General features: G+C 34.3%; 2 protein-coding genes across 2 annotated transcripts in view; one reads left to right on the plus strand and one right to left on the minus strand.

Moving 5' to 3' along the window:
• The first annotated feature begins 7,668 nt into the window (after nt 1-7,668).
• LOC136027380 (tetratricopeptide repeat protein 36 homolog) overlaps nt 7,669-25,359 on the plus strand; it is a 30,998-nt gene continuing 13,307 nt past the window's right edge. Inside the window, exons 1-3 of the mRNA XM_065704566.1 lie at nt 7,669-7,801; nt 20,455-20,643; nt 23,848-24,020. Of these exons, the coding sequence (XP_065560638.1) occupies nt 7,708-7,801; nt 20,455-20,643; nt 23,848-24,020 (456 nt within the window). The 5' untranslated portion in view covers nt 7,669-7,707. The remainder of the gene's footprint in view (nt 7,802-20,454; nt 20,644-23,847; nt 24,021-25,359) is intronic.
• On the minus strand, nt 13,495-19,818 carry LOC136027379 (polyglutamylase complex subunit TTLL1-like). The gene is made up of 2 exons (XM_065704565.1): nt 19,386-19,818; nt 13,495-16,078 (listed from the first exon to the last, which is right to left on the minus strand). The coding sequence occupies exons 1-2, from the start codon at nt 19,810-19,812 to the stop codon at nt 15,264-15,266; spliced, it is 1,242 nt and encodes a 413-aa protein (XP_065560637.1). The 5' UTR covers nt 19,813-19,818; the 3' UTR covers nt 13,495-15,263.

Here is a 25,359-nt window from a genome sequence, read left to right on the forward strand (position 1 = left end):
CATTGGCACTAATAACTATCGTCACCAATTCCCATTCGCGTAGACACTCATACACAAGACAACTACAAGCACATTTATTCTCTGTTTGGTAAGGGCTTCATATATAAAAATGGGGGCACCCTTCAAGATTGTTCTTTGTTTCAAAATGTCCAGTAATTATTGTAGCGGAAGGTGTTTTTAATGCTCATTAACTATTTGTTGTTACCTTTTACCTAAAATAGTAGAAAGCAACAAATATACCCCCTAAAATGCTAAGAAAAGGGGCTAATATTTTGCCTGTTCTGCACTTGTAGTAATATAAACCGCTCATTTTATTGTGTTATTTCCTGGATTTTTAACGAATATAATTACTTATTACCAATTATGCTTGTATTAGAAAACACACCCTAAGCCATGTACAAAGTCAACTTGTTGAAGAAAGTGTATGCACACGTTTTAAGTAATACATCTCAGGCATTTTTAACAAAACTTTGGCTCCTGTTCTTAATAACTCGAGTGCCGAGTTTCTACTGAATCTGAGAGGAATTTTAATTTCTGCAGAAAATGTAATATCAAACGGAAAGATAAAGGTTTCCACAATTAGATTATGTAGATGATTTATGTGCATAGATAAAAAATTTTGAACAAATTTTTGGAGGTCTGGAGATTTCATGGTGAGCGAATAGGTTTTGAAATTTATGTTAGGAAGACTAAGTCCTGCTTGCACTTGACACGAGGCACAGTCTGTTTAGCTAAACTTACCGCCAACAAAACGCTGAATCAAATACTGCTACTGTCTTCGGTCTTTTGCTTGGAGGGCGGGTGATTTCCAGCCATTATTTTAACCACGGTCGAGCTTTTGGAACCCACTCAAAGGCTCAAGGTCTTTCTCTATTGTTTAATGCAAAAAGATTTAGTTTCACCTTACTATTTATTCTGCTGGGTAGGGGGCTTAGATTCAACGGACTAGTAAGTCAGATACTTCCTTAGGCGCTGCATAACATTCCCAGACAATCTGAGCCTTCTGCTCTTGGCAACAACGGATACTGAATGCTTCTAATTGAACATTAGCATTAATTGTTCGTTGCTTATTCTTTAGCTAAGTTAAAATTCGAGGTGGTCAATGGTTCCTTAGCACTTCCGGTCAAAGATTCGAGTACCTTGAGGCAGAATATACATCACTCATTTTTTTTATGTAAATAGCGCTGTTTATCACTTTGCAACGCGTTCATGCCTCGGACGGTTGATTCAGTGAGGAGTGTGCCAACGGTTGCATACTCAATACATCCTATTTTTTCACTGTTGGTTTGATTGATTTTTTCTTCTGATCTTACGAACTTCTTGAATCCTAATTGATCATATAGATAAAAGTGGTCGGGAAAGCTGGGCATCCTTGCCGCACTTATTAAGATATTTTGAAGTGCTTTGCAGACATCCCAGATGTTTGTTCTAATGGTAGGCTTTCATAATATTCATCAGCTTTGTTGCAACTTTCATCTTCTAGCATGATTCCTAATAGTAGCGGGTTAAGTTCTGAATCAAATGTTTCTATAAAGTTCTAAATGATAGTAGTGTTTTACTCTGTTATGGATAGAGCGCTGGTATAGATAGATCCGAAAAGAGAGAATGTAATCTATGCAACCCATTCTTGGGAGTCATCTTGATTTTCTCAAGTTCTGCAATTTCTTTCGGTTCTACGTCTGTTTATGACAATGATCGTTGCAGTCCTTCCAGGGATGTCCATGAACGAGATGATTTAATAATTTTTGCAATCGTTCCTATTGCCTTTCTTAAACACTGAAATGATTGTTACATTCCTCCAATCCTGGGGGACGTACTCGATCGTTCAGGTCTTTTGAGGAAGGACAACAGTGTGCTGGCCAAGGATAGGCTTCCTTTACAAAGCTGTGATGGTAGTCCATCTTCTCTTGATGTTTTGTAGCTCTTGAAATATTTTACCGATTTCCTTACTGACTAAATTGTTTAGACCAAGAATAAATGAGGATGAAGAGGTGACATTTCATGACAAGTAAATTGATAAAGTGAATAGGTTCACTTACTTGAGTAGCCCCAGTAGTAAAGATGGTGGGTACGGAGAAGATGTAAAAAGTATAATAGCAAAGGCAAGGTGTTATTTTGAATTGAAAATATCAGAGAGATAGGAAGACTTAGAATACTTGATGTTATAAGGTGCAAGGTCTTGGTAGGGGTGTCACCACAGCACGCCAAGGGGGAGGGATCTCAAGCCATATATGTACCTTTAATAATAGAGGTTAAAAATGTTTGTGCCATTCGTTTTCCAACAAATTTCAACATGCCTACGTTTCTGCTAAAAAGTTGATAGGGGCAGCGAGAACATTAGGGAGGGGCCACGAGCCCAATTAGTGCTTCCAGTTTTTTAGTAGAAAATCAAGACTTAGTTCTTGTTTAAATGCATTCAGGACTGAGGTCATTTTTGTAAAAAGTCACACTTCGATTTTTTTTTTCTTATATGAACCATTATAATTAAGTTGTCGGCTCCTTGAAAATTTTTAAACTGTACCTCTTATGAATTCATTTTGCAAAGCAAATCTGAAGTCATATACTTTCCTCAGCTCTTCAAGGATTATTGGTAAGCAAAAAAAGGATTGTATCTATCTTACTTCAAAGGTTAAGTTTCTTTTCGAGGGCAAACTGTCGAATTTCACAACCAAAATGGAGTAAAAGGCTAAATCTCTGTGGTAATATTTCTCCACCTCAGTCTCAATAGCAGGAAACGTACTAACAAACTTGATCAAAATCACAAACAGAGATGGCTTGTAAAAGCAGAGATTAGAACTTTCGGACGCATGGGAAAGTGCTTCTTTTTTATTTCCGAGTTCTTTTAATTTTAAGACAATACATAATAATTTTAGGTTGATTGGGTCAGAGAACCGTTCTACTTTGCTTTAATTCTAGATCTCCAGCTTAACTTTAATTGAAAAATTGATTCCTACTTATTTGAATGGTTGAACGCAGTTTTTTGCTCGGAAGTAGAATCATGGCTCGACGAAGCAAAAGCTTGCTGGAACAATTTCAGGTAATCCTCTACAAAGAAAAAATATGTAAATATCCATTCCAGCTCACAAAATATAGGCTCTGGCTTAAAGACAATTGAAAGCCATTCTTGTATTGCTTCAGGCAAGAATTATGCTCGTTTACTTTTAAGTGAATTTCAAATTCTTCGTTTCAGCTCAGATTGACACTTTATAAAACTACAGAAGCTATACTTTTATCTGACTAATCTGGAAAGGGTGACGAAAAAAGCAAACAAAGAATGGCTCCCGTAAATCAATGGCGCTCCTAAAATCATACAATTACACCTACAGTAGAAAGGCAAATGGTATTGGAGTTTAATACGACTAAAGTATTCTGACACCTTGTTTTTTAAATTCAAAACAGCAATAAATGTTGCTCATTCCTTTTGTCAAACCTAACACTGTAAGATTAGAATAGTTTGTAATTAATTAATAAAAAAATTAATAGTTTGTAAGACTGTCACAAAAATAAAACAGACTTGAGAGTTTTCGACTTTAACTTACTTTAGTCCCAGTCAAATTTCAACCAAGAAACCATATATCTCCTTTGGTGCGCTCAGAGCCGTTCCTAGGGTTAGTGGTACCCGGGGCAAAGTTAATTGCAGCCTCCCCCCTTCCGGGGGGGCGGATCCAAGATTCCTTCAGAGGGGGACGCATAATAGATTGCTTTGATAAACTTGCGAACCAAGAAATACCCGCAATTTAAAGGGAACCCCGACAATTATTTTTCGTAGGTAGGTAGCAGAAATGGTTGTAAATTTAATCTAAAATCTGGTGAGGGTTAAAGTTCTAATAAATATGTTGAAACTAAAATGGTATAAAAATATTGATACAAAAAATAGTAAGTTAGAAAAATTATCCCGCAATAAAAAAAAAAAAAATAAAAAGCTGTTCACCATCTGTAAAAAAATATTATATTCAATATTTCCTGCATACGAATGAGCTAAGCTTTTTACTGTCAGAAAAAAAAATGGTCTTGAACCACCTTGTGACAATTTGTATAAGTCAAACCATTTATCATTGTGGTAACATTTAAATTTAACTTTGTGGTATCGCTTAGAAACTATGATAGTAATGAAAAGTAGGAAGCGAGGATAAAGATACAACTTGTATATTCGTAAAAGATTTATTAAACATTAATTACTAGTTCTTTTAGGGGTGTCACAAGAAAAATAGAACGGAGAGATAGAAATTCACAGAAGACATTTGAAACGAGGGTTTTAAGTATAGGCAATAAATCATTAGCTAATATCTGGTTCTTTTTTAAAAATAGCGTTTCAATAAACAGGGTCAACTTTGACGAAATCTCAAAAATTTACTAATCAAAATTTTGCTTTTCATAACAACGTAGCGTATTTTCCACTTTTCGATATATTAGTCGATATATTCGATATTAAGTTCGATATATTTGGCCTAAACTACAGAATTCACATTTTTATAAGAAAAAGTCTATTTCTGTATTTCCATTCCCTCCACGTCTATTTACTACACGGTCGATGTCTACCATAATGTTTCTGTGAACGTTTATGATGGCTAGTCCTGTCAGTTTATAACTCTTCGTTAGTATTTCTTCTTGTATTCATCCTAAAATATTCGAATAAAGACCAAAATCGTCAGAAAAACACTAACTCTAATAAAGATGCATGTAGGTATCTGTTTCAAACTAAGTAGATGAGTCGAAATACTTCTTAAAAAAACAAATAATTATATTTTTATTATTTTTGTATTTGATATGTACAGATTACTACTACTACTAATGACTCACTGCAGCACCAATCCGCCCGAGGCCAACACAGCTACGCACGCTCCTCCTCCAACCAAATCTATTCAAGGCCTCCCCTCTTTACACCCTTCCAGGAAGTTCCTATTTCCTTTAAATCTTTATTTACGACATCCTCCCAACCCAGACAAGAACGACGTGCTTTCTGTGTAGCCCTAGACGGTTGGCCAAAAAGGACAATCTTTGGCAATCTGTCATCCGCAGAACATGGCCTAGCCATCTTAACCTTTCTTTCATTATAGCCCTAGAAAGCGGGATTGAACCACATTTTTCGTACAATCTACTGTTTGAAATACGTTCAGTCAGCCGGGTACCCAGAACAATCCGTAGGCGATTTCTCTGGAAAACATCTAGTAAATTTTCATCTGCTTTTCGGAGCGCCCATGCTTCAAAGCCATACTCTAATCTTGGTTTGCAGATTTATCTTTTTATTTTTCCAAACTTTTTTTTAACCATGAAAAAACACCCTGAGCCCCAGCTATTCTACTTTTAACATCTTCACTGCTCCCACTGTCTTTACTCATAATGCTACCAAGGTAAATGAAGCTGCCAGCCTGATCAATCTTTTCTTTACCCAACGTCACCTTTTCATCTTCACTTATTCCTAGCCTTAGTGACTTAGTCTTCTTCACATTAATTTTCAAGCCTGGTGATTCAAAATATCGGGGTTACAAGCTACGGTAGATTTCTATTTTTTTTTTTTTTTTTTTTTTTTTTTTTTTTTTTTTTTTTTTTTTTTTTTTTTTTTTTTTTAATCTTGAGACATCATATATTCAATTTTAGGTTTAAATTTCGGTATTTCTGTTGAGCATAAAAATATAAATTCGAATTTAGTATTAAGTAAGAGAATTGTCCTATAAAAATTTGATTTAGAAACAACTAATCATGGAAATATGATTGGATAGCATATATCAAAACAAGTATAAAAATCCTCAGCGGTATATATAGCAGTTTAAACCATTTTATGGACAAATATATGCGACCTGTATACAAAAACATAACTATATTTTGTGACTGGTTGGTATTGAGAAGGTTGAAAATTCTGAAATAATATTGTAGTTGCATTCCGTTTCTGTGCTTAACACATTTTATTAGTAAATGTTTAAAAAAAATCGATACCATTTCACTGATTCAAACTGAGAATTCAGAGGTCTTTTTATATCAGCTAGATAAAAAAAAAATACAGACATAATTATTAGCCGTCTTTAAAAAAAAAATTTCTAAAATCTTTTCTTCTTAAAGGATTACTACGACCTTTGAAAGAATATTTCGACTCATATGCTTAGTTTTGAGTATATACTTATACAAACCTCTATTAAAGTTCTAAAGAGTTTGGCCTTTACTTTAATGTTTTAGGATGAACAGAGGATGTGATATGTCATATAATGCAGAGCTTTAATTAGATGAAAATAGGCGGTAAAGTGGCCACCATTTGCTCACCAAAATCTAAAACTTAAATTTATGATTTTATCACTTCTCATACATTTACTTTCTATTATATAAATCCCTAAAAAGTCAACAATGTTGTAAAAACCACCAAGCTTCGCAAAAAAAGCAATCCCAAAAAAACAAAATAAACAGCCAAAAAAAGTATTAATAAAAATTTATTCGCCACAGTGCCATAGCAGGGACTCGAAAAAAAAATTATGACTGTAAAAAAGATGTAAATATTTTGCTTTTCAGCCCCGTTGTGACAGCACAATCCTTAAAATGTCATTTAAACTCTGAAACTTTGTTTCAAACTTGTTTGTAAAAAGAAAAAGTCTTAATAATTAAAAACTTAACTATTAAAAACCAATTACAAGAAAAAAGACTTTCGCCCCAAACCAGAGCAAGCAGTGCTAACCACAAATCCGCCACTACGTCAGAGAGTAGGGCGTCCCCCCCGCGCCCCTTGGATCCGCCACTGCCCCCTTCTGATTGAGATTTAAGAAAAAAAGCCAAATCAAAGTGAAAAATCGTACCAAAGTGAGCAATTCTTCACCATGGCCCCTCTCCTCCTAAAGGCATGGCTTTTGAGCCAATGCTTTGGGTGCCCATCCCCATATGAACGACTTTGAGTGTGCTTTTGTCAGAACTTGCTGCTTCTTTTTGAGTTTTTCGTTATTTTTGAATGAATAGTGTTCATTGCAGATTCTTTTAAAAATCGGAAAGAAATATTTTTTTTAAAACATAAGATTCCACCTGCTTTAAGAAAACGAAATGCTGGACCTTCTATTTAATATCAAAACTTATAAATTCAAATTCAGCTCATTTTGTATTTTCTAGTTTTATTGAATAGTGCTGCGTATTAAGCGATCTACTTTGTAGTTCTCCATAAAAACAGAAAAAAGACTAAAGGCCAGATTTAAAAAGCCCGTGTGGCCAGGTTTTACCTGGTTTAAACTGGTTTCACGCTGGTCTGAGCACAAATATTTTAGAACAGAAAGAAGGAAAGAAATTTCATCACATAATAAAAATTTGGCGGGACTGTTCACTGATTGCAACAGCAAAATCCGACTATAAAATCTTGAAGCAAATAATTTTTTTTCTCTGAATAGCATTTTCAGTAGTGGAAATAAATGGAGTTGCTCATGGGTCTTTTATGTCCTTCTTCTGTTTGTTGTGAAAATACGTTTTTCTTGGTATTTTCAATGAAAATTGTCGTTTTTGACATTTCCATTAAAGAGATTGAAAAAAAATACAAATTCGATCTTCTATTTCTTAAAAAATACATTTTCCTCCAACCCCACTCCTCCTAAAATTTTTGAGTTCACCTTGCTGTCTGCGGAGGTTGTCTTTAATTAAGCGAAAAAAAGCTAAAAACGATTTTTCACAGTTTTTCAACGACGGTTTCGCTAATATTCAAAACTTCTTGTCAAATTTCGCAAACATTTTGACTAATAAATTAACATGGCCTCAGAACATGACAAAAAGATATTAAACGCAATTTTCAATCCTTTACTCCCAATCGGGGAAGACATTTCCGGTGGTACCATAAATAAAAGTAAGTGCTTTTTTAAACGAATGATAGAGTTCTAGTTGAGTGACTATCTTGCAAAGTAGGGTGAGACCCACAGTACTCAGGGCCTCATCATAGGCAAAAAATTCGATTAAAATATTTCATTCCTAAGTATGGATAACAGGCTCCTAGTCTTGGAAATAATATAAATACATATATATATATATATATATATATATATATATATATATATATATATATATAGGCCTATATATATATATATATATATATATATATATATATATATATATATATATATATATATATAGATTTAGACAGATTGGGCTAGGTAGGACTATGCTAGCCTATTTGGGATCTCCCCTGACTAGGCTGCAATCTTGGAAAATATTGTTTTTCAATATTTAGCCTAATTTAGACAAGAGTTAGCCCAGTAAACTTTTTGATGAGTGACATTTTTGGGTAATTGTTTAGTTTCATCACAAGCCACAAAGCAGAGTAATTTCCATACTATAGCACTTAGAAATGCTAATTCTTGAAGTGCATCCATTTCTGGTTGACCCTCCTCCTCCATGGGGCAAACTAAATATGCCTCAAGTGGGCTTGCTTATAAGTAACATTACCTAGAGAGCAGAGCATGTTAGTCCATGAGCCCTGCTGCCTGCAGAGCTCATGCACTAATACACTTTAATGTTACCTGTAAGCAAAATCAGACATTTGTTTTGTTCACAAGCAGCTGGGTAGTTTAAACTTGAAAGTGAAAGTGAACCATCTTGGATATGAACATTAATGGATACATGAGTTTTTTAATTATTTTTCAACTTCCTACTATACAGAAATTACCAGGGATAACTGGAACTAGTAGGCCTATCTAAAATATAATTTCGTTCATATTGTACAACCCCAACTTTTCCCTCTGGTGTAAAAGCCTACTTTACACATTTTTAGTTTGACTCATGGAGGAGAAGGGTCAGCCAGAAATGGATATGCCTCTAAAATTAGCATTTCTAAGTGCTAAAGTATAGAAACTATGCTCCTTTGCAGCATAGTTTTCACTTTAGACAGCTTTTGATGAAACTAAACAATTACCCATTTTTGTATCTTTGAAAAGGGTTAGGCCAGTAAAATAAAACTTTTAAGGATGAATCCACAAAGTAAAGTAGGCTATATCCAGAGAAGGTATTTTGAAGTACCTATCTCCACTTCTTCTCTCTTTAGAAAGGGCTGACCTTTAATACTCTTTGTGTCATAAAACTTTGTGTATAAAAGTGAATCCTTACTAAATAGATCTTCTGCTTAAATAAAGTACAAAAAAGATCTTTTCAGCTTAACAACTTTACTTAAACCCCTATTTAGGCTATTAGATTTCAAAGGTCTGCAAATACATTTCCTAGATTTAGAAACAAACTATTGATATGGCTTAATATTCTTCTCAAATCACAGGAATTATATTTACAACACTAAAACCAGATAAATATAAACTGAAAATTAAGGTACAATGTTGTTTGCCAAAATTCCAATAGGATTTTGATGGCCTTCTATGTCTATTGGCCTTTGTCACTTTAAGATCCTATGTCTAGGTTTGGATAGCATTTTCTAAAAGATTAGGGTCTACTCTTGAATATCAGTATATATAAAATATTTATTACCCTACTGTTTTCAGCTTTTGTCAATCACTTTTCTTGCCATTCAACTTATCATTGAATCTTTCCAGACTACCTCTGGATTTGGAAACTACTTGTATCATTCTAATATTTAAGAAAAGTAGAAAAAATTTTGCTGAAAATTATTGATCTATTAGTATGATATCATTAGTTATTAGACATCTGGAAGCAAATAATCTCTTCTATGGCTCACAGCATCATTTTTGCTCTAGAAGTTATGTTGTTACTAATCTTCTTGAATCATGTAACCCCTTTGTTAAGTTACTTGATACTAGGGTGCCTGCAGCCATGATTTTGCTTGACTTTTCTAAAGCTTTAAACAGCATTTGTCACAAGCAACTTGCAGTCAATCAATGTGTCATCAAGCTCAAAGATAAACTCTTGCTCTGGATCCTTGATTTTCTTTACATACAATCTCGATGTGTTCAGCTATTTGATGGCTCTGATAACTGTATTCTTTCTTAGTCTATGCAAGTTTTGAGGGGAGTTTCTCAGTAAATTGTTTTAGGTCCTATAATGTTAAATATTGTTATCAATGATGCTCCTTCTACTATAAGCAGTAAATTAACTCTCCTTGCTGGTGATGTGAAGCTTCTTGGACCAATCTGGTCATGTTACAAAATAATCTTGGACTGTTTGGTCAATGGGCTGAGGCTTGGCTTCTTGAATTCAATATTGTCAAGTTTCATGACATTCAATTTGGCAAAATAAATCCTTGGTGCTCTTTTTTTCACTCAGGCTCCCAATCTCCACTGTAAATGTGTGGTAATATCTTGAAGTAACCATTGGCCACACGCTAAAACTCAATACCCATGCTAAAAAGTCTACTGCTGGTGCTAGTTCAACTCTGGGGCTGATTTTGTGTACTCTTTGCACTTGTTCCTCCAAAGACATTAGCTTCCTGATATATTAGGTGCATGCATAACATTAGCTTCATGTATAAGGGACTTGTTTGTCCCAAGCTCAAAATTGGAATATTGCTAGTCTTGTTGCATTTTAAAGAAGACATGAAAGTTTCAGAAAATGCGCTATCAAAGTGATATTGGATGTATGAGAGCTTTCTTACCCTGCAAGACTAGCTAAGCTGAAACTCCCAATGCTTATATACAGGAGAAATAGAGGTGATCCTATTATTAACCTATAAGTTAATAAAAGCTAACACTCCTCCAGCATTATTTCCCATTGTTGTTCCTAATTCAAGAACCAGAGGTAATCAGCTGAAACTTTTTATGCATTCTTCCCTATCCAGAGTCTACACTCAATTCTCTTCCTCAAGAATCATCAATGGTTGCAATCAGCTCTCTGAAGACACAGTTACTGCTGCATCTGTTGACATTTTCAAGCAAATACTGGATAGTGAGTGGTACTAGAGGGAGTGTGACTGGGAACCTACCAACCATTCAACTGCATCTGGTCACTAAAAAACAATGAGAACACCTTCAAACATCAACTTTGGAGTTTCACAAGGGAAAATGCTTTGACTTCTCCATGTAAAAATATTTTTCATTTACTCCAGGAGCAGCTATGTAAGTGTAATCACATTTTATCTACATTGCAAACTGCTCAAATGAAACATTTTCTTGAAGTACCTTGATTCAAGCTAGCTACAATTAAAGCCTGTGCTACTGCATGTAAAGGGTGCTTCTTATTTCAAAGCTACAATTGTTAGGTTTTTAACTTCAAGTTTTAACAATTGAGGCTGCATATTTTAATCCTTGAGCTGCAAACTTTGATATTTGAAAGCTGTATTTCGGACAGCTGTATTATCCATCCCAAAAGTTCCATCTGATATCACATAAATTTCTCTATATTTTGGACATTTTCCCACTAATCTTTAAAAAAATTCAGAATAAAAGCACTGCAGAGGACCCTAATGCACAAATAAAGGTTAGGTTGAGCACACTGGCCCCTAAAATATGTTTTGGATGCTTCACTTGAAGCTTATATGCATAAGTCCTTAGACAAAAGATACCTCTATGCCAATGGTCTCAATTCACAAAAATTTGAGGGGGAGGGGGTAATTCTGTTTTTCTTCTGTTTCTCAATGAGAGTTCAAAAAAAAATTAAAAAATCAGTTAAAAAAAAATCAAAATCAAAAGGTCAAGGCAAGTTGGAAAATGAAAGGAGATAATCCATGGATTTCCCTGGTGGCCACTTCAAATATTAAGTGAATTGATGCCTGGTAAGAAATATTTGGTATTTGCTTATGGTTATAGAAAAACTCCTAGTGTTTTGACAGAGAACCTGATGGATTTCAAAACAAATGAAACAGTTTGTGCTGCAAACAAACATCAGTCTATAAAACATGCTATAGAACGTCTTGCTAACAACCCAGATTGCTACAAACAGACTGCAGTAATTCTTGAGTTACAACCTGATATAATGGTTGAAATGGAAACTTAGAAGCAAGATACAATCTATAAGCAACTCAATTAGTGCTTTAGTTAAAACTAACATCATCAAAAACTTGTGAAAGTAAAGCTGACTCAGACTGAACTTGATTATATTGCTCAGACTGTTTACTCATTGGTTGTGTAAGAAGTTAAGGAAGTTCTGGATAGAGTAATTTGTCATCTTGGTGCTCTTAAGAAAAAAATGGACTCCCACAAAGAGGAATTGCAAAAAGTACAGGAGGAAATACATCTTATCAATCAAAATAATAGAGCTTTGTATGCCATCATCTATAGCTTACCTGACCTCAAAGCAAACTCAAACTGAATCTATTTTAAATCTTGCTATGAGGCAGCTTGGGGTTCAAATAGGAAAATCTGATGTCACTGATGTTAAAATGCTTGATAAGCCAAAAGGTGATCATATTCCTCCAGTCAAAGTAATCTTCAAAATCCCCTTACTTGCCAGGGTAATGATAAAAAATCAGTCAAAACTATGCAGCATACATACTTTCATGACAGAAAGTTTAACAAAGTGATGTCATGCAATTCTACAGGCATCAAAAGATGTTGTTTGAATCAGAAATGCTCACTTTAGCCAAAGCTGTGTTTTGTGAAGATAGGTGAAAATGTAATGTCAGTTCAAAATTTGGTATAAGTACTATTGCTATTCTTATCTTTTGTGGTTCCTTATGGCAACATGATAGGATAAAGGTGCTGATCATATTGCTGCCTTAAAATTAAAAATAGATAGACTTAAACAACTAGAGTCAGGCATCTAGAGCTTCTTGACTTATTGAGTTTGAACTTTCCCAGTCTGTGCAATGAGGTTTATGATGAAAATAGACATTTATACTTGAGTTTTAAATCCCAAGAAACAAAGTACATGAAAGCCAATGACATCTGCATTGCAAAATTGCCAAATATGCTAACAATTGCCTAGTACAATGTTCAGGGGGTAGAAACAGCTATAGACAGTCTAAGTACAATGCTAATAATTCCACTACACATGCTGTCATTTATTATAAAGATTGACAAATTTTTGGATTCATGACGTTGATAATTTTTGTGGACCTTTTGGAAGCTTTTGATGCTGTTATCACAAGGTATTAACATCAAAAATGAATAAAACGCATTTTCTGGTTTGGATGGTAAAAGGGATAAAATCCTATTTAGAAGATAGAATGCAGGTTCTAGTTGTCAGATCATCAACATCATTAGAAAGAAAAATAGAATGCAGGGTTCTCCAAGGTTTGATCTTAGTGCCACTACTTTTCTTGATATATGTTTTGGAAATAAAATAATTTTAAACTAATAACATATGCACTTTAGCTCAATTGTTTTGTTATTTGTGAATGAATCATCTATCATTAAATATTTTGAAAAGAAAATATATGATTTTTTCAAATATCCAACATTTTGAAACTAATAAGATACTTTCATTTGGAAATGTAGTGATTGAAAGGACAACCAATTTCAGTTATTTGGGAATGATTATTGAACAAATGATTACATGGAAAGATCATATGAGGGCACTTTCCATTAAAATTTCCTGAGGGACAGGTATTCTAAATAGAGTAAAGCATTTTATTTCTCATGAAGCACTTAACGCTTTATATTATACCCTTGTTTCTTCATATTTAGAGTATGGATGTGCTCTTTGGTCGAATTTGTTTAATTATTATACCTGTAAAATCCATGTAATACAAAATTGAGCAGTAAAAACTTAATTTTCATATCAATACTCTACAGGTGATTCATTTGGCCTGGCAAAAACTCTTAATGTTTCTAAAATATATATGCTCCAATTTGCTCGTTTAGTTTACTTGTGTATTAATTCTTTAGCACCACTAGGCCTCAGAACATCATTCACACCCATCAACATCATCTGAAAATATTTTACTCATATCAGAAAGGTGCCACAGCCTTAGAGGTGCACTGTCATTACAACATATTGGTGTAGATGTCTGGAATATGTTGCCCAACTATATAAAGGAATCAATTTCACTTGGAAGTAATGAGTAGCATTAAAACTTGAAGCAAACATAAAATATTACGTATGTAAGGGGGTTCGTCTCCTCCACAATACCGTGCTCTTTACGCTAAAGTATTTTTAGTAATTTCAACTTTTTGTTCCACGGCCTTTGTGATTCAGGGGTCATTTTTAAAGATTTGGGATAAAATTCAAGCTTTATTGTAAAGAGCGAGGTATTGACGAGGGGGCAAACCCCCTCATATACATAATAAAAACACACAAATATAGAAGTTCGCTATGTAAGTTAATTCGTAAGATACATATATTTATTGCTAACAAAAAAACGTTCATACAAAAAATTAAAAAAATCCTCCCCCACCCCTTTTTTGATCAAAATCGTCCGATCAAATCTATGAGAAAGCCATTTAGAAAGAGAATGAATATGCAAATTTCATTTTAATCATTCATCTGCAGTGAGCCAAAATCTAAAGCTTTTTTATTGTTTTAAAAAATATAGTTGTAACAAAGAATCAGACTTTATCATAAAGAGCGGGGCGTTGCGGAGGGGACAACCTTTTATATACGGAATAATTTCTGTTTGTTTTAAGTTTTAATGTCGCTCCTTACTTGCAGTTAAAAAAAAACTTTTTTTTATTTAATTGCATGAAGTTCCCGGAAACTGTTTAAAAGTTCCATCCTCAGGATAAACTGATGTGCTTTAGGAATCTAATTAATTATACTTCAGGAAAAAATTCAATCCATCCAAGGGGTTCTATTCTCCTACTTGACTTAGAAAAACTGCTGTAGTCCATCCAGATAGCAAAATTTTAGTAGGCCTACTTTTATATTTTCCTCTTAGAGCTAGGCCTTCCCTTGATAGGAATTTATGACTCTAGGACAAGGAGTAAATAATCCTCTTTCCTCCCTTGCCCTTAGTTATGCAAATTAACCTTAGCATGCACACCTTTAAATGCATAGATTTGTGAAGCCAAAAATGCAGTGCAAGGACCTTGGATAGTTGTTAACTGCAATGGTAAATGTATGAATACCAGTAATATTAAAGTAGATGGTGTTAGCATTATAATAATTTTGCACTATATAACAAAGTTGTAAATAAATAATACTGAATACGATATATTACAGCATATTTCATGTGAAGATGGGAAAAAATTTCATAAAATATTTAATGTAATGTAACTGCATTGCCATTCTCAGCCTGTAAAATAACTAGCCAGTAAGTGAGATCTATACACCACCACCCCCTCTCCACCTTCCAAACATTATGCTTAGTGATGCTTCTTTGTGTATGTTATCTTCTGTTATCCTTATTGAGCATAGACGCACAAAGTATTTCTTCTTCAAGGCAGCTCTGATATGCTGGACAAAAACCGCAAAATTGTGAGAAGTTTTCTAAATATCTTTTTTACTAGTTTTATTTTTCACTTGCTTTTGTAATTATTTTATTTTCTTATGGTTTTCTTATTGGACTTGCACCTGTTCTTTTTTTCTAATATGCTTGAATTTTGTGCTTGTTCTTCATCAACCAGTATATCCCAGTTCCTTAATGCTTCATGGGAAGGCTTTTTTGACCATTTAGCACTTGGCACACCATCAGGAGGAAGGACAATATCAAGTATAGAATCAATAAGCGACTGCTTCAGTATGTAATCACTACTTGTTGTTGTGCTCAGTGATGGAGACGCATTCACTTCAATAAGCCAAGGCTTAAGATCCTCATCAATGATAATATCATAACCATAGCACTCAAAGCAATGAGGATCACTCACTATCAGGGGTGCAACTGCACGTAAGGAACTTACTGTGAGCCAAGCTATTTCCTTCCATAGCTTTTGAACACATTCTGCACCTCTGGTACTTCTTAAATAAAGAAGCAAACCATCGATGCTCCACTTTCCTCCATGGTGTCTATTATAATCCTCCCCTTGCTTTTGGACAGACACATTTGTTAGATGAACATACATGTTGTCAAGTTCTTGAACACTTTTGTCATATTTGACGGTGCAAAATCGACAGAAACCCTTTTTAAACATGTAAGCCTTCAGTGGCTTAAATGATGTTACTAGGATATAGAGTCGAAGATCAAACTTTTTGCCACCAATGAGCAGTGGTCTGTCAATATACTTGGATATGACGTATGATTCGCGAGGGGTATGGTTGTAAGAAGAACTTCCAGTATAGGATGTATGTCCTGACCTGTTGTCATTTGACCATTTCTTCATTTTTGAAAGCTTATTCACAAGGAAAATTCCAGTGCCTGTAAAAATATCACCACATTTAGACATGAGGGGGAAACTGGTGGTAGAACCTCTCTAAACATTTTAGAAACTAACATAGCTAATTTATCCGTACGATTGTTGTATATCTATTGGTAATGCAAATAATTCTTCTTAAGTTGGAGTACCTATGAAATAGAATTGTGTCTCTGCCCTTGGATTGGACCTATTAAAGTCAGAGTTCATTGGTGTCAGGTTTCAACTTTTGCATTGGGGTTAATGCTAAGGCTGACCCTCTACTAGAATAAAATTTGCAATTTGATCAGCAAAAAGTACATGGATTTAGGAAAAAGACCACCCTACAAGTGCATGATCTGTACACTTGTTGTGTTTTGTACAGCATGTATATTACAGAGCGCCATAGTTCATAAACTTAATAATGCTTTTTTGCATAAGCAGGCGAGAATTATTTTAAGATACCTTTTGGTAACTAACCCTTCATAGTTTATAAGCTTAAAAATGCTTTCTTGCAGAAGTAGGCGAGAATTATTGTAAGATACCTTTTGGTTTGATAATAATACCAACAATAAAAACTTTCTTTCTTCCGAGGCGTATGAATTAATTGGCATTTTGGCTGTAGCCTTAAAAGTCTTGTTTTGATGCTAGATTAAAGGACAAAATCGCTGACTCAAGGCATAGTGCTGCACAGTTTCTCGCCCAATTAGTGTTTCTGTGTTTCTCTTGACACTTAGCCTGCCCATAGGTGATGACTTTTTTCAAGAATGTTTGAGAACGAAATTGTTTGTTTTTTTCCCTGAAAATACCAAAATCACTTTTTTTCCATATGCTTCTAATTTTCTAATTTTAGTTGGTTTTGGTCTTGAGTTTAAAATTTTTTATTGTTTTGGATTAATTTCTGAAGTCTCTTTTTTGAGCTATTCTGCTTGTCGTTACAAATGGACAAGTCCTTTGTAGACCGTTTCTGTTTCTTGTACCATGGAATCAAAGTTGAAGTTGACTTACTCCAAGTAGAAATTTTTGATATCGCGGATTTTTCCAATATTGTACCCTCAAACTTATTTGTGGTAAATGTTGATAAAAGGATCTGCTAATTTCCTATACATGCCTATTGAGTGCCACTTTCTCTTTCTTGCTTCGAAAAACCAACCCAAACCAATGTTTGATGCTGGGATTTTAGGGCACAGTTTCAACAAATATCTTTTCCAGTTTTGACTAGGGCTGCCATCTTAAACGCTGTTAATGGAAAATTCGCATTACTAACAATGGTCGACACTATTACTTGCACACGTGGACATAATTATTTCAAGAACCGAGGACTTTTTTTTCGGCTAAGACAGTGACAGACAAATTATTATATATACAAATTTTTTGGCGTTGTAATCGATGGCAGTCCCCATCAAAAATATAAATAATTAAAATCCGATCAAAAAATTAAAAAAAATAAAAATTAAACGATCAAAATATACGCTGTAAAAAATGACACCGAATAGCCTTAACATCATTACCCCAACGAAGTTCAGCCAAGACCCTTAATTTTCACATTTGGTTGTTTTGTAACTGCTTTGGTAGAAGAAGAAGTACTCACTTATTTGATTTGTTTATTCACTGTGATGGAAACGGAGTGGGGTCTTCATAACGACATACTTTGACACATAGGGGGGGGGGGGTTCAAGGCTTTATTATAGGAAAACTTTCACTTTGGAAATTTTTGGTTTATAAATGTAGTTTCTCGTATTTTAGATCTCTTCCTAGTTGTGGCTCGTGTTTACATATAATCGTTACTATTGTTTTGGGTAAACCATAGTAAGTAAAAGTCAAAGAAAGAATATGAGCATTATATAAACTTTACGGTGTACTACATATATACATCTTTATCGGCTTCGTAGGCACTAAAGGGAATTTGGAGCAAGCGACTCGAGAAAAATATCGTTGTACTTTGATGTCATGGTCGGAGTACAATTGTACTTGATAAACAGGTTGTTGGGAGTTGAGATTTTCAAAGGGAAATGTTTTAATCAGATCATTCAAAAAAAACAACAATAGATTGTTAGTGACAGTCCTGGTAGTTCTAGTGCTCAGTAGAATCAATAAAGCAGTATAGATGAGAGGATAGCACTTCCACATGTATATGGTGCACTTCCACGGTGCCTGCAGCATGGTGCACAGCACTTTCACACGGCGCCAATGGGACCACCGTCGCTTGTTGAAACCCTTACGATCAGAAAGCAAAAGTTAATATCTTTATATAGAAAAAATAGGGGACAGATCTCAGTTGATGCACCCCCCGCCCCTTCTGCTTAAGATGGGTCCTGATGACATTTTTTTTTTCGTGAAAAGGATAAAACTGAATCCGTTTTTTGGCATTCCAAGTGGGCACTATTGCTTAATGTGTGGTGTGTCTTGGAATCTCTTACGGCCGTTTTGAAATTTTCTATGCTGAAGTACAGTCACTAATATTAGATCCGGATTAGTAAAAACTGCCTGTGTTAAAAGTTTGGTCATTAGTTGAAACTTGTAGAGTTTATCGCTTATTCCTCATAAATAAATTGTTTAATTAATAGTTAAGGTTTATGTTCCCTTTCCAAGTTTTTATATGTTAAGTTTGTCATCATTTGTTACCCAAGATTCAGCTTTATCCATATATAAAATTATATTTCTTAAGTTCAATTTGTATTTTTTTTAGATATGAAAAAATACTTCGAAAATATGTTAGAAACATTTCAAAATTGGTTAATTTTTTTCAATAATAAAGCTAGTTAAATCATTCTCTATCAAAAGTCTAAATAATATTACAATAATGACGTGCTGAAGGGATATTTCCGAAACTAATGAATCCAAAGACGTAAGTATCCTGCCCTTTAAGTGTAGGTCACAGCTGTAGGCTTTTTGCGAAATTGTATGTTTTAGGGGGAAAATAAGTTTTAATTGGTTTTCATTTTGGGGAATCTAAATTTATTTTTTTGACTTGTTGAATTCCCGATACTTTTAAGTATTTTTTATATATATTTTTTTTTTTTTTTTTTTTTTTTTTACAGCGTTGAGTGAACTATAGTGAAAAAGAATGAAGAAGAAACCAATTACAGTACGTAGTAAAAACAGCCACAACAAACAAAACAAAAATACTAGAAAATATATTGATAACAGAGGAAGGCCTAAAACATCAAATAAAAAGAGCATAGGAAAGGCAGAAATCTAAAAATGTAAAGAAAAAACAAAAGAATTAAACAACCTGTGGATACTAAAAAAATGCAAAGGAAAGTAAACAGAAAACAACAAAAACTGAAGAAAATAATAAGCAAAAAAGGCTCGTTTAAAAAGGCAACTTACCTTGTGACCCGCCACAAGGCTTCATGATCCAGGTGCTAAGTGGGTTTCTTCTGTATTCCTCAACAAATAAATTGTAATCAGCAGGAACTACAAATGTTGTTGGAAGGAAATGGAGTGAATACTCTTCCTCCTCAGTTTTTTCGGTCTTGTCTTTATCTCTCTCCATTTCTCTTTTATACCTCTTCATATTCTTTACCATTAGGTCCTTCCTTGTCAATTCATAATGATTTGGGAAATGGTTTATTATTTGATAGTCATGAAACCTATGTGGAGAATCTGAGTTGAAAAAATTCCTTGAAGTGTGAGTGCTTGCCCAGTAAAAGTTCCAGCTGTCTCCTTCCGTCGCTTGCAGCCATCCACGCTTTGCAAAGTTTACTGTAACGACAGACTTGTCAAAGTCTGTCGTAAAAGTTACTTGTTTAGACATCTTGTTTTGTTCGTTGTAGCCGTGGCAACAGAAAATGTTTTCAATGCCATCTAGGTATTTGTAATTATTCTTCTAACACAAAAATCGTAACGCGCATTCCTATACATAACAGCGAGACAGGAAACAATTCTCCCTTTAGATTTGTCAAGGTAAGGAGTCCAGCTATTCCCTCCCCCCCCCCCTAAAAAAGATTTGGCCGCAAAACTGTACATTGTAAGGTAGGAGTTAGCAAATTATTCGGATTCTTTCCCTTAAAGTTTGATCTTTGTCCATATAGGATGAAATATTTCTTTATATTCTCTTTCTTTTCTAGTTCATCATTAATTACGCTTTTACTAGCTCAGTTCTAATATATATAAATGGCTCTCAAGAGCGATTTTCCAGGGTTTTAAAGCTTAAAGTGGATGCATGAATAAAGCCGACTATTTTTGTTTTCTTACATTTGTATATATTTCCTTGTATATATATTAGCCATCAAAATGGCTAATGAATGCCAACTAAAGGGTCATTATTCCTCATTAATGGAATAACTAGAGGTACTTTGCTTCATTGGATAGTGAAGCTTTCCGTGGATTCTCAGCGTACTACTAATAAAAAGAAATCCATTTTTGAGAAATAGCGAGATCTTTCTTTATTTTTCAGTTGAGCTACCAATTACAGATGAAGAAAAAGAGGCCGCAGCTATAGAAGTAGAAGGGGTTAATTCAGCGGAAGTGGGCAATTTAGAAGAAGCTCTGAACTTGTTTGATCGAGCAGCAAAAGTATCTCCCAATCGGGCTTCCATCTACAATAACAGAGCTCAAGTTAAACGTCTTCTTAATGATACTAAGGGTAACGTTTCTATTATTTTATTTTTTGATAATAATTCTAACCTCTTGTGTCTTTTTTGGGTTATAGTACTTGTGAATGATGAATCACAATATAGGGCTTTAATCTAAATCTGCTCGCACTATCACAAATACAAGTTTTGAGCAATGAATTAACTATTGCTACTACTAACAACAATTCATTCGAGCACGCGCCAATACGGATACGCCGGAAAAAAAAAAAAAAGGAAAACCCGGGAACTCAATTTTTAATGAAAAAGACCTCTATATGCAGTTTTGTAATTATATGCTTAGCGCGCGACATGTTTTGAAAGTAAGGAACTAGAATAAAAAAAATGGCAATATTTCAAGAAAATATTTCAAAAAAAAAACAGGAAAACCCGGGAACTCAATTTTTAATGAAAAAGACCTCTATATGCAGTCTTGTAATTGTATGCTTAGCGCGCGACATGTTTTGAAAGTAAGGAACTAGAATAAAAAAAATGGCGATATTTCAATATATCATCATTTAGCTTTAGAACTTGTATTTTTTCTGTTTACTGTAGCAAAAGACAAATACTGCAATGCAGTTATTGCTATTCTATTCTGTTATTTTTATCCTTTTAAATGACTATTCTCTATCGGTGTCCCTGTTAGTGATTCCGACAGTATTTTTTTTATTACTTAATTTTCATTGATTCCTTCTAGTCTATATTTGTTCAATAGTCCTATTGAACATAACGTTTGTACCATTCTATTGATTTTTGTATTGCTTAACGATCAGATACACATAAATTGGTGTTGCAACCGTTTTATTTTGCTTGTTTGCAAACAAGAAAAGTTTCCGAGTTTTCTTTTCACGATTCACTGTAATGACAAAGAAGAGAATTTACGCTGCAAAAAGATCTTAATAATTGTTCAACACCCAAAAGGAAAATCGTAGACAATCTCAGTTTTCAATAATAGGCTCCATAAGATGGAGCCAGGAGTTAAAAAATGATTTCATTTTGATGTAATTGGTGCTTTAAAACCTTCACTCGTTACCCACTATTGTCATATTTGAATTTTCTTTAAATCCTTTCTTATGACCTCGTCCCATCCCATTCAGGGACGATCTGCTTTTAGTTTTGCCACAGATGGATATTCAGAGATGACAATTTTTAGTAATATATTATCTTCCATCCGCAAAACGTAACCTAGCCATCTTAACCTTTTTATTTTTCATTTTAGCCTTAGAAAGTGGGATCGAACCAGATATTTCCTGCGGCTTATTGTCTGAAATACAGTCAGTCAAACGACTGGCTTCTTTAAGATAGTACCTAAGACTATCTTTACGCTATCATTTTCAATGAGGAATCACGAGAGATTCTGCAGAAAGGAAAAGATTTTACTGTTTCTCCTCCTTCTTATGATGCATGCGAACCAGTAATTACTCTCGTAACGTGTCCAATATGTAAGGAGCTCTTCATGGGGAAAATCAAAATTAGTTCCTAAAACTGTCCTATTCTTAGATAATTCTTCCGCAAACCACTTAACACATCTTTCAAGCTTTCAGAGTGCCTACGTATCAAAGCCTAATTTTTAGTTTGAGGCTACGTTCTACGGATTGAGGATAGTGTATTGCCAAAAATTATGGTCTCTGGATATCCATCTGGGGCAAAACTGAAAGCAGATCTTCTCTGAAAGGGGTGGAACGAGGTCATAAGAAAGGATTTAAAGAAAATTTGAGTTTGACAGATTCTGAGATTGATAGATTTTGAAAATTAAAAAAATCTACAACTCTGGAAATTATTCAACATATCAACCTTTTATAGCGCACACATTTAGGAACTGTGGTTGATCATTGTCCTTGCTGCTCTTTCCTATTCTTCAAAAAAAAATTTCGATTCCGAAAAAAAAGCTCCTCCTCTTTGGAGCTTCTATTCTGATTTTTACTTCATCACAGTTGCCTTACATCCCCTCTTAACATTCATTATTCTTAGTCTAAGTATTCCTACCTATTCTTCTACCCTGAACCCTCGTAACCCTTTAGAAACTCATTCATCTCACTAGCAGTTTTGTCTGGACACTCAAATTATCTGGATTATCTAAATCTTGGCGATTTTTGCCTCTGTAGTTTCTCCACGATTACAGGACAATCTCCTACTTTACTAGAGAAAGGATAGGTTGTTATTTTTGAACTTGGTATTTTGCTCAGTATTTTACTGCTTGATCTAGATGCAGCTAAATATTTATAATAAGACAAAGAAAAACGAGCAGAAATTATACGAAATTATTTTTTTCTCACTGATGGTAGGTTAAAAATGTGCTGATAATACTCTAGGTTGGCATAGACTGCCACACCTGCATAATGATAAAATTATCAGACAGCAAGTTTAATATTAGAAGAAAAGAATATAATTCTATTTTTAAAATTTCTATCACAGCATGGTTGCCCAATTCGTATTTTACGTTAAAAAAGCACTAATGTATATATATATATATATATATATATATATATATATATATATATATATATATATATATATATATATATATATATCATATTGAAAGAACTTGACCTTCGTGTCAGACATAATTCATTATACAAAGTATATAAAAAAAAGAGTCAACACTTAGTTAAAAAGTCAAAAATAAAAAATAAATAGATAACAATAGAATTAATGACTAGTTTTCCTGAAAAAGTATTACATTAAATGACCAAGACATACCTACAATTATTTTAATTCTGTTCTGTTCTAGGTTGGCTGAGACTGCCACGCCTGCAAAGTGACCAGACAGCAGGTGTAATTTTGCAGTAAATAACCCAGACCTAACCACAATTATTTTAAATCCATTGTTACCTCAAGTATCAGTAGCCAGTTTTTAAGGAAGGGGAGTCATTTGATTTTACCGACTGATTCTGGCAAAAATTTAGTGTAATCTGTAAAACTTTGGCAAAATTATGGGACAGCTTGTCTCAGTCTTGGCACACATTTTATTAACTGACTGAGAATGTGACGGGGGGGTATCTTCCAAATCCAACCCTTTCCTCCATTTGTGACGCCTTCCGTAAATACCCTATTATCACTATAAAACCAGGATTATTACAGACATTTATAGCCGCAAAAAATCATGCATAATGTACTATGGTTCAATTTTTGATGGTTGAATTGTGTTATTTGTTAAGTATGAGCTGGCAATGTAGACCACTATGCACTCGTGGTATAATATGTTTTCTGTTTTTCAGGAGCTCTTGAGGATTTGAATATCGCTATAGAATTGTCCGGCAAGCATGGAAATGTTTATGAACGTGCGCTATGTCAGCGAGGAATGATATACCGCTTTGAAGGGAAAAAGGATGATGCTTTGGAAGACTTTAAGGAAGCAGCACAACTTGGAAATTCCTTTGCTAAAACAATGGTGAACTTCGTTCAATATTCATCTCCCTCTGGCATCTCTTTCCTTTTTTTCTTTAATACCTTGTTGCGGACTGTAGATATTTGAAGAATACTGTTAAAAAGATTCACCACAGCACCAAGCCGTCTAAGACCGACCAATTCTTGCTCGCTCCTCTTACATACCAGAGCTTCAGTTTTTGTTCCCTCTCATAAAGTTGTCCTTCCTTTATTTATTTTTCCCTTGGGCTATTCTCACTCCATTCAAAGATCTGCTTTTTTTCTGTGTGTTGATCCCGAGCTGAAGTGAAGGCAAAAAGTGTACTATTTGGATCCGTCAAGCTTGACATTAACCACTTGACCTTTCTTCATGATTATTTTAAAAAAATTTCCATAAAACAAGTTTTTCAAAGAAATGTAGAGAGGTCCATTAAGCCAAGAATGAGCAAAAATAAAGTCAAATAATCTTCCAAGCGTAAAACTATCACAAATAACTATCAATAAATAAATGAATTTCAAAACGAAGAGAAATTACAGTAAATAGCCGACTCAAAATCGAAACGAGCAAAAATTAACATGAGTAAGGCTGATAACCCCCATGCCTTCTCAAGACCGGAACACAATTTGCGCTTCACTGGGGGAAAAAAAGGTCGTGGATTGTCAGTCTAATTGCCATACACCAGGGCTTCTTAAACTATGGGTCGCGATCCCATTTGGGGTCGCGTAGCAAAATTATGGAGTCGCGGGTGGTAAAAATACAGTTTAACAAAAAATGTTTTTTAACTTGTAAAATTCTTGTTATAAAGAAAAATAACAATCATCGTAGATAAATATACCATAAAATCTTCTGGTTCGGAAAGACTGTTTATACCGGCATTTCTATTCTGATCATTATAATATCTTGTATAAATTTACTACAAAACAGAAGATGTTATAGAAATTTATAAAAAATGTAGATTTATTTTTATCAATCTGTTAAAACCGAAATAATCAGAAACCGAAAACCGATGGTGCAAGAGCGATGACGGGCAAAAATATTGGTTTTAAATCATTTTTTCAAGCTGTTCATTATGATCATATAACTTTTACTCATTGCCTTATTCACCGAGAGGCTCTTGCAGTATTTGTATTTGTATCAGATTAACGACGCTTCTTGACTTCTAAGGTCCCTGCTTCGGCCCTGCAGTGCATTGCTGCAGCATGTTTCGATCTCTGGGTCCCGTATTACCAAGCTAAGGTCAAACCCACTGCGCCACCACAGGACAGGCTCTTGCAGCAAAAAAATTAGCACCAGAATTGAACGATATGCTTCAGGATGCTATTAAGGTCATACATTTTATTAAGAGCCATGCCCTTAACAGTCG

The sequence above is a fragment of the Artemia franciscana genome, chromosome 5 (assembly GCF_032884065.1).
Source record: "Artemia franciscana chromosome 5, ASM3288406v1, whole genome shotgun sequence".
Taxonomy (NCBI): domain Eukaryota; kingdom Metazoa; phylum Arthropoda; class Branchiopoda; order Anostraca; family Artemiidae; genus Artemia; species Artemia franciscana.